Genomic DNA, 10,012 nt, shown 5'->3' with positions numbered 1-10,012 from the left:
GTCTCCTGGACGCGGCCCCACGCGCCCCACGGCCACGAGAGGCGACAAGAGCGCCCGCGCCCACCTCGTCGGGTAGCACCGGGGACCGCGGCCCGCAAACCTGAGCGGGGGCCGGCCTCGCACTAACAGGCAGCTGCCACAGCCAATCCGCTTTCGTCTGTGCCCTTAGGTTCCGCCCATGCCCCTAGGCTCCGCTCATGCCCGGCCCTGGCGGAGCTTTGACTTCCCAGTAGCGCTGGTACCCGGTGTTTAGCTCCCATTCCCCAGGACTTCGGATTCGGTTAGGCTGCTCGCTCGCCCTCAGTCGCCTCTCCGAAAGGAGCGGCAGGAGAGGGGCGATAGCCATGCTAGGTCCCTGGTGAACGAGCGTTTGTGGCGGTTGACTCTGGTGGCAGTCCACGGGCAGGAAATGTAGCCCTAAAGGACATCCAAGGTGGTGGTAGAGCTCGGGGTCTGTTGACCCAGTGTCTGTCTCCAGCGTTGATGCTGGTCAAGGAGGAATGAAAGAAGGATCTTATTTAACTCGGTTGTTCTCCTTATTCACTGGCTATGACGTTCTTTGGGTAGCTGGTTGCTTCTTTTTGTTTTTACTTTATTTGATTTTTATTTATTTACTTGTTCATTTCTGCGGGTCTGAGGATTGAACCGAGGACTTTACATTTCCCTCTCTACCATGGAGAGACAGGGTCTCTCTGGCCTTGAACTTGTAGCCTTCCTGCCGCTAGGGTACCTGTGATGATAGGCATGGATTTGTGTCTTTAAACCCCAGGTAATTCTCATGTAAATTATTTCATAGCTAAAAATGTTGAGGCTCTGATTTTTTTCTTCTAATTCCGCTTAATAAGCCATTCTATGAACTCTGGTTTTCCATGGTGTTTTGTTGTTTAATTCTGAGTATTGGTGAACACTGGATGGCAGACCACCAATGTCACTCTTCCAACGTTTTAAAGGTCACCCACTGATACTAAAATTGAAGCATCTGAGGCACTTACATGCTCATACTTGGAGGCTTCAACTGCAGTTCCTGGTTCAGAGCTGAGGAAGCATGAGTCATTTACAAAACTTACTGTTAGACACCTTGCTGGGGACAAAGCACGTGGACAGTGCCGCCCTCATCAAACTCCAAGAAAGGAGCCTGTGTATGACATCACCAGGATTTAATGTAAGAGGAAAAAACTTTATAAAAAAATAGCTTTCTAGGTTAGCATCCAAAGTATTGTTTTTTTTAACATGTCATCTTCAGATATGTGCTGTGAGTGGACAATGTAAAGAATATGAACATGTTTCAACAATATCAGAATTTATTGAGTAATGATAAAGGAACAGTCATTTCCATGGCATCCACTTGATATGCCTGCTTTCCTTGGCAACCATGACCGAGATGAACACAGGCTGTTTAATTCCCATCTGAATTATTAATATCAACTCTTGGATCACACAATAATATGTGTGTGTACGTATACATGCAACCATATATATGTATGTATGGTTCCAAATGGCAATAAATTGTTAAAAGATCACTGCAGAGTTCAAGGGTTCTCATAAGTCCTGAAAAGAAGGGAAGTTAGTAGAAATATCATAGATATTTGACAATAGATACCGATAAATTAACAGAACCAGAGCCCCGAGAAAGAATCTGGAGAAACTTTGGTGAGTGGTTAGGCTCCTTCAGATCCCAAGTTTGAGAGTAAAGCTGCAGAGCTGAGACAGCTCCAGGGCAGAAGGGCAGGGCTGGGTCCAGACAGATCGGCAGACAGATGGACAGATGGGGCAGGTCCAGGTCAGTCGGCACCAATGCCACCTCCGTGCAAACTGTTTACTTCTCTGTGGAGTCCGGGGAAGGGAGTTACACCCTTGCCTTGGTCTGTTGTATATGATATTTTTTGGGCTTGGTCTTTCTGATATGGTTTTAATATGCCCATATGCCTCCACTTTCTCAGTTGGCGCAATCTTTCTCCCCTGGGAATAAGTCGCTTTTCAGTCTGTGTTGTGTAGGTGGTACTGGACGGAAGTGCTATTCCTGTGTCCATCCAGGTGTGGAGTCGTCCTCCATCTTCAAATGGAGTCTCTTCGAACAAGAAACACTGAAAAACTGCTGTTTTACAAAGCATGGAGTAACAGGGCAAGGCCCAGCCTGATCCCACATGGTCATTATACCTTGTTTCCGTTCATTCCTGCCCGCAGTGCCCTTCTCTGTACCTTCTTCCGCTTCAGCTTGATTCCTTCTGTTTTCTTCTCGTGTCCTATTTCCCACCTTCTTTAAGAGATCTAACTTCCCTCTTATGAGCCCCACAATTTTTTTCACCTACAGACGCACACATCAGCAAATATATTCATACACATAATTGTAAAGATTTGTTTTTATTTTTATGTGTATGTTTATGTACCGTGTGTATGCAATGCCTACAGACCAGGCTGGTCTTGAACTCACAGAGATCCGCCTGTCTCTGCCTCCCAAGTGCTGGGATTAAAGGCGTGTGCCACCATCGCCCAGCCATTAAATCCACATTCTATATGTAAAAGAAAATGTGCTAATTGTCTCTCTGGGTCTGGTTTATTAACCCTTAACACAATGACTCCAACTGCAACTATTTTCCTGCAAATGTCATTATTTCATTTTTCTTTTTTTCTCCCTCTGAAATAGAGTCTCATTCATTGTGTAGGCCAGGCTGGCCTCAAACTACAGAGATCTGCTTGCCTCTGCCTCCCAAGTGCTAGGATTAAAGGCGTGTGTCACCATGTCCAGCAATGTCAATTTCTTTATGGCTGCATAAAATTACATTGTGTACGTATACCACTTTTTTTTGTTTACTCTTATATTGGGCAGCATCTAGATAAGTTCTGTGTCTTGGCTATCGTGACTACTACTCCAGTGAACATGTACATGTGCCTATCTCATCCTGACATGTTGAGTCAAAGTCCTTTAATGGCTATCCTCTAATGCAAATTTATGAACAGTGGAACTTGAGGTTCATGTAATGGTGACAGCTCACGAGTGCCTTTCTTTTGTCCAGTCATTTTTAAAAAGTGAAAACCATTCCCAGCCTTCAGGTCATTTTAAAAGGTAGTCAACCAAATTTACCTGGCCAGTGGCCATGCTTCTTACCTGTCCTGTTTAACCTCTGCAGGTAATGCCAAGTGATGTTCGAACACTTGTGAATGGATTTGCCAAAAACCCACTGATAACCCGAAGGGAAGGCTTGTACTTCAAGGAAAAGGATTACAAATGTGTCCGGGCAGATGACTATTCTCTTTATGCTAAGAATGTAAGTATTCAAGATTCGAAGACAGATGGGTAAAAATCTTAAGAATTTTACTTTGGTTTTTTTTATCCCTCCTCATGCTCTCTGCAAAACATTACTAGTAGCCTTGAGTTGTTGAAATAGCACTCTAGTGCCAGGAAGTGTGTGTGTGTGTGTATGAAGCTGTGAAGTGTGAAGATACTCATAGAGGCTGGGGATGGACATGAAGAGCAGAGACCTTGCCTGGAGCGTGCAAAGCTCCGGGCTTGGTCTCCAGCACTGAAGTGAATTAAAGAAGAAGAAAAGCACTTCTGTCCAAAAGTATTCTTAGCCAGATATCCCGGCTGTTAAAATATTCCCTCTGGACTCTGTCAGCTGAGCTACCTCTCCTGATACCGTTCATCCTCCAGTGCTATGACTTGCTTGTCTTGGGTCCTGAAACCCAGTGTGGGGACAGCGAGGGAACGAAGAAAGGGCAGAGACACGGATACAGACAGTAAAGCTGGGATCAGGTGGGGTGTTTACATGCTTTCCAAAGTTCATATACCTGTTAGGCACAAGAATGTTAAATCAGACACAGAGGTAGGCAAGGAAAGGTTATTACTGGGCTATAGCCCAGAATACATAGTTAAAGGCTCTGGACTTGCAACGTTCCAACCTCCCCACAGTCAATATACTTTCCAGGAATTCTTCTTCACAATACATGCAATATTAGTACAAAAACCTGAAACTTTTCAGAAAATACTACTAAATTTCTCAAAATAATGGAAGATTAAAATACAAGTACAAAAATACAAAGAAGTCAGGAAAAAGGTTTTTTGTTTTGTTTTGAATGTGTCTGTGGCTCAGAACAAAGCCAGAGCGTTCTATGTCCTTCCTCACCCAGGAGAACACTGGTGTGGTGGTTGTGAAGACCCATCTGTATCTTCTGGTGGCCACTTACACTGCAGGCATGTATCCTAGCGTCTGTGTGGAGGCCACAGAGAAGCTGGGTAAGTTTGCCTCCCACTGAGGCTTGAGACCCTACTCAGACTAGCCAGGGGAGAAAGGAGGAATTTATTGGAGAATCCGAGGATGACACACTCACACACACAGAAAGTGTTGAACACCGGGGAGCCGTGGGAAAGGCAAGTACCCTGGATAGGAACACTGCTCGACAGCTGGCAGTCTGTCTTGTCTCTGCTTCTTCGTGAGTCAGCTTTGCCCTGTCCCATTGCAAGGCAACTGCTTCCTTCCCTGGCTTGGTAGCACCCTGATTTGTGTCATGGTTTACCCCTACCCCCACCCCCACGTCAGTAAGCTGTGCAAGAGAGATGCGCAGGGGAGCAGAGAGGAAGCAGGTTAAAAAGGAATGTTAGGGGCCCACTCTGGAGAGGTGGAGCCATCTTGGTGTGTAGTGTAGTCTCCTTCTTTGGTTTACAATTGGGGAAAATAAAAATTAAGATTTACTAGACAACTAAAGCGAGGTTTGAGCATAGCAAATGGTAAATGGCCTCTCGTGACTCTGTAGATGCCGTCCTACCTGCCAGAAATGCATCCTGTCCTGCCCATGCCCCTCACATCTGGTTGGTACACTCCTCATCGTCACTGAGGGTCTGGGCAGATTGGGATGCCTCTTCCACTGTGCTGTGTATTTTATGCACACCACTGCTGTTATTTCCATTGGAGCTCTTTGTTGATGTGGACTACAAACCCATTACAGCAATGCCATCTTGATCCCCCCCCCATCTGAGATCTAGCACAGTACATGATTTTGAGTAGGAAATTACTGTATGTTTGATAAATGGAGATGCGAATGACTTCTACCTAACAAACCCAGGGCAGTGCCAGTGAACTAATCTCAAATGAATGGGTGAGAAGTTAAGTCCTAGAAAAGGAGGCCCAGTTTCAGCAGAGTAGGAGCAGAAACCAGACAGAGACCTATAATTTGAGCTAATATATCTCATTAAAATATCTATAATGAAAGTAGGAAGGCAGGCCGCTAGGTTTTCAATAAACCAGGCTTTATTCTATTGGCTCAGAACCAAGCTAATTCCATAGGGAAGGTCAGAAAGTTCCCTGGCTTCATTGTAATGAAGATTCTCTGACGACTTATTTATTTATTTATTTATTCATTCATTCATTCATTCACTCACTCAAGGCTACAAAAGACTCCAAAAAATAATGCAGCTGGCACAGCGCCAGTTAGAACCCACTGTTGTAAGAAGGGACCAGCGATGTTAGAAGTGTTTGGATAGCCTAAGGGGTGGGTCAGGCTGCTACCATCAGCTGACTTGACTGTGCTTCCTTCATTACTATGGCTCTCTCTCCCTCCCCTCCTCCAGCCTTCTCTCTCTCTGATATAGGGTTGCACTGTGTACCTCAGACTGGGATCAAACTTGCAATCTTCCTGCTTTAGCCCACTAAATTCTGGGATTACAGGCATGTGCTAGTATGCCTCCAATTGTGCTTTTCTCTATTAAAAAATATGTGATTATTGCAGAAGATTTGAGAAATAAAGAATCAAGGTGATTAATTTTTTTTTTAACCTCTGGATGTAGACCATTCACCTGTATTTAATCCGCAGCACATAGGAGGAGTGGGCAGATCTCTGTGAGTTCACGGCTAGAATAATCTGTATAGCTAGTTTCAAGCCAGCCAGAGCTATATGGTGAAACCCTGTTTCAATTGTTTTTTAAATATGGAAGATTCCAACAGCATGACGTAATAGCAACTTTAAGGAGTCAATAGGCAGATAACCCTGTATTACTCCACACAATCAGTCAGGTTTATTTTTAAACAACTATATTGGCAAATTGTGTGTGTCAGTAAAATGTTAGCATCACTAATTCTAAATTATCAGTTTTTAAAAGTTAATATAAAATTATTAAAGAACTATAATTATTCCTTAAACTTCCTGTGACTTAACCTCAAGTGGAAAACCAAATGTCCTAGCTTCTTCACATGAGACTTGCTTCTCTCTTAACTAAACCCACATGGATGTAGGAATCTAGGCTCTGTGTTTTGTCATCTACATGGAAAGAAGTGATGGTTCATGGTTTGGGTATTTTGTTTATTCTCATTAGAATATCATCTAAGACCAGTCCTATAAAACAGAAGAATATAAAAAAATTCGTTTTTCTGAATTTGCCTGGCAGTAATTCTTATAATAAGTTAAGTTTTTAAAGGCCTTGCTTTTTTTATTTGTTTTCGGTTTTTTGGTGTTGTTTGTTTTGGTTTTTTTTTGTTTTTTTGTTTTTTTTGTTTTTGAGACAATGTCTTGCTATGTAGTACTGACTGGCCTAGAACTCAACATGCATATTAAACTGGCCATGAACTTGCTGCTTCTAAGACCCAAGTAGTGGGATTGCAAGAGCGTGCCACCATATCTGACTAAAAGTCAATTGCCAGTACAATCCTGGTCTCCCCCTATCTCTATCTGTCATGGCTGCAGTAGAGCCATGGTTCTCAACCTTTGGGGGCTCAAGCAACCTTCCACAGGTTAAGAAAACAAGTATAATTTTTGCTGAGTGAAAAACAGTATTTTGTTTTTTTAATGAAGGAGCAGGCAGCAGGCTCTACTGTTCCCTGAGCCCTCCCCCACCCATCTTCCCTTGACAGTTGTGTGTGCCATCATTCTCTCCAGAGCAGCTCCAATGCCCTGTCACTATGGAGTAGAACCGAGGATTGCATACATCTGACTCCCCTGCTAGGCACAGACCTCCACAAGAACAAGGCCTGTGTTTTATCCATCCTGTCTGTCATCCTTGTAACTCCAGTACGTGGCATGGTACCAGCACGTGGTAGTCAGCCAACGCTGCTTATTGAGAAATGAATGAATTACATTGTAATGTCAGTTCACACTCACAAATTATCAATGTGCTGGGTTTCTTTCAGGAGACTATCTAAGAAAGAAAGGAAACTAAACCGTTGGACAACTAGTGAAGACAACTTTATTATTTTGAAAGAAAGTACAGACCCTTAAGAAAAAGTATTTTGTGCTTAAAAACACTGAGTGGAAGACAAAAACAAAGACTGAGTTAAGGAACATTTTTCTTATTTCAAGTGTTCATCATCTCTCACCGGAAGGACCTGACCAGCTCGTTCCTTTTCTTTAAGCATTGCTCACTGACTTGAAACCCGAGTTCATTAACGATTTTTCATAGGACAAGTCTGCTGGGAGTCTCGCCTCCAAGTCCCCACACAACCTGCCAGATATTCCAAGAATACAGGCCCTAGTCTCCCCGTGTGTGGGCCTCACGCACATCGAAGTCAGAGGAGAGCTGTGGAGTCAGTTCTCCTCGTCCACCATGTGAGTAGTGGGACAGGGACCTGGGTCGTGAGGGCTGCTGGCAAGTGAACCCACTGAGCCCTCTCACCAGTGTCCCTGACCACTCTGTACCCAGACCGAGTCAGTGTCAAACCACCTTAAAAATTAAAGTATTGCTTAGAAAATCCTCTCATTTTCAAGTGTTATCTCACAACCTTTCCAAGAGCTTCCTGCCAATGCCAGCAGGTTAGGTCTGAGGTTAGGTCCTAAGAGTCACCCATTTGTTCTTCGTTGTCAACTTTCCCACTGAAACCATTCATCCGTGTGCTTGGTTTGTGAAAGAGATAAGTTCAAAATTCATCTCTTTCCTGTTGAGCAGCCTACCAAGTGCTAAGTAGCAATGGCCCAGAGGTAAACGCCTGGTCCTCTCGACCACCGATGGCTTCCCAGTTTATCAGGATCACGTAATGAACCAGCATGTGTCCAGGTATGAAACCATGCCAGAGCACAGAGCTTGGTGCAACTAACTGTCCCATGAAGCTGCTTCAGGGCTTTACAAGAATCTGAAACTGGCATTAGAAGCGAGTTTGAGAGAGGAAGCATAGAAGAGGGCAAAGAGCATGCCAGGATGGAGGACAGCATAAGAGAGCCCCAGAGTCAGGGAGCCTCCTGGCATGTCAGGAATGGTGAGAAGTTGGAGAAGTGGAAAACAGTGTGTGTGGATATTCCACAAGAGAAAAGGATGCCTCCCAAAAGGGCATCAGCAACTGTGGACGATGCTTTTATAATAAATAAATATAATAAGTTTATGCTGGGGATGGAGCTCAGGGATGAAGCACCTAGCATGCCAGAAGACTGGAGGGCCAGCCTCAGTGCTCCTGAAATTTTAAAAAAATACATGTAAATACCCTAAACTTAGTCTTCATCTATTAAAAATACAAAAGCAGACATATTAAGAACCTGGGAAAAATAAGACACTCATAGTTTTTCACTAAATGAAAACTACTGACTTCATTTTTATCCAGTATTTTTCAATGTACATGTTTATTTAGCATCAGGTTGTTTCTTGAGTGTCACTAAGATTCCTTCAAAAAACACTATCAAATCACTGCATATCATTTAATTTAAATATATATTCTGTGTTAGAAGCTTTAGTTTTTTTGTTTTTTTTAAACATTTATTTATTTTATTTATTTATTTATTATGTATACAATATTCTGTCTGTATGTCTGAAGGCCAGAAGAGGGCACCAGACCTCATTACAGATGGTTGTGAGCCACCATGTGGTTGCTGGGAATTGAACTCAGAACCTTGGGAAGAGCAGGCAATGCTCTTAACCACTGAGCCATCTCTCCAGCCCCTAGAAGCTTTAGTTATTTCCACTTTTTGTTTGTTTTTGTTTTTGCAGACAGAGTTTCCGCTGGGTAGCTTTGCAGCCTGTACTGGAACTTGCTCTGTAGACCAGACCAGGCTGGCCTCGAACATAGAGATCCACCTGCCTCTGCCTCCTGAGTGCTGGGATTAAAGGCGTGCGCCACCACCATCTGGCTAGTTATTTCTACTTTTTTTTTTTTTTTTTTTTTGGTTTTTCGAGACAGGGTTTCTCTGTGGTTTTGGAGCCTGTCCTGGAACTAGCTCTTGTAGACCAGGCTGGTCTTGAACTCACAGAGATCCACCTGCCTCTGCCTCCCGAGTGCTGGGATTAAAGGCGTGCGCCACCACCGCCCGACTTCTACTTTTTTTTTTTACATCACTAATAATACTCAAAAATAAATTTATAGCTTCCTATTTGACTATATACATAGATCTTCCCACAGGTTTGTGATTGTCTTCAGTGATTTCTCCTTGTAATTTAACACACTGACATCTGGAGTGTCTAAGTCAGGATAACTGTGCACCTACCCCTAGGCTGATAAACTGCAGTGACATGCAAGGATGAAACATCCGGGTGGTTCGCCAACAGCCAATGGACAGCCTTTCCTGGCTACTTGACCACTGCACTGCTTGGGACAGACTCTCCGGTTTCTTCCTATAATTCTCATGACAAAGTTGCAACTGTGCCCAGCTGTATAGAGAACCAAAGAAGTGACTCTTTGGCAGTAATTGCACAGTATGGGTAGAAACACCTAGAGAGCACGTAATCTTCCCAAACGAGTCTCCAAACTAAGGATGTTCTTATCATGGTAGGCACAAAATCTTTGGGAGGCCCACAGTGGCATGGATAGATTAAAGGGTTCCCTACCCCAGATTCTTTTCTTTGTGTCAGGGGAAGAAGGTTGAGACAGGGTTTCTCCATATAGCCCTGGATGTCCTGGAACTCCCTCTGTAGATGAGGCTGGCCTGGAACTCAGAGAGTCACCTGCCTCTGCCCCCCAAATTCTGGGATTAGAGGTGTGTGCCACCACATCCGGCTGCGCCCCAGGTTCTTAACTCCTATGTGTACTTTCCTAATACTATGCTGCTGAGATTGAGGGCTCGTATCAAATCGCTTTTCTTTCCTCTCCCATCCCACCTCCCGTCT

General features: G+C 43.9%; 1 protein-coding gene across 1 annotated transcript; it reads left to right on the top strand.

The window, feature by feature from the left end:
* Positions 1-297: 297 nt before the first annotated feature.
* On the top strand, positions 298-7,182 carry LOC121439542 (profilin-4). The gene is made up of 5 exons (XM_041640042.1): positions 298-769; positions 951-1,162; positions 3,129-3,266; positions 4,129-4,234; positions 7,119-7,182. The coding sequence occupies exons 2-5, from the start codon at positions 1,046-1,048 to the stop codon at positions 7,145-7,147; spliced, it is 390 nt and encodes a 129-aa protein (XP_041495976.1). The 5' UTR covers positions 298-769; positions 951-1,045; the 3' UTR covers positions 7,148-7,182.
* The last annotated feature ends 2,830 nt before the right edge of the window (positions 7,183-10,012 follow it).

Source organism: Microtus oregoni, unplaced genomic scaffold (genome assembly GCF_018167655.1).
Source record: "Microtus oregoni isolate MIOR12 unplaced genomic scaffold, Mior012 000062F_ref0000492, whole genome shotgun sequence".
Classification (NCBI taxonomy): domain Eukaryota; kingdom Metazoa; phylum Chordata; class Mammalia; order Rodentia; family Cricetidae; genus Microtus; species Microtus oregoni.
Note: the sequence above shows the minus strand (reverse complement) of the source record. Positions and strands in the feature narration are given on the sequence as shown.

What these genes read in the sequence shown, in the direction of transcription:
- LOC121439542 (XM_041640042.1), top strand. Translation starts at nt 1,046, where the DNA reads ATGAGTCATTTACAAAACTTACTGTTAGACACCTTGCTGGGGACAAAG. An exon ending in TGACATCACCAGGATTTAAT is followed by an intron (nt 1,163 to 3,128) that starts GTAAGAGGAAAA and finishes TAACCTCTGCAG; the next exon opens with GTAATGCCAAGTGATGTTCG. An exon ending in ATTCTCTTTATGCTAAGAAT is followed by an intron (nt 3,267 to 4,128) that starts GTAAGTATTCAA and finishes TTCCTCACCCAG; the next exon opens with GAGAACACTGGTGTGGTGGT.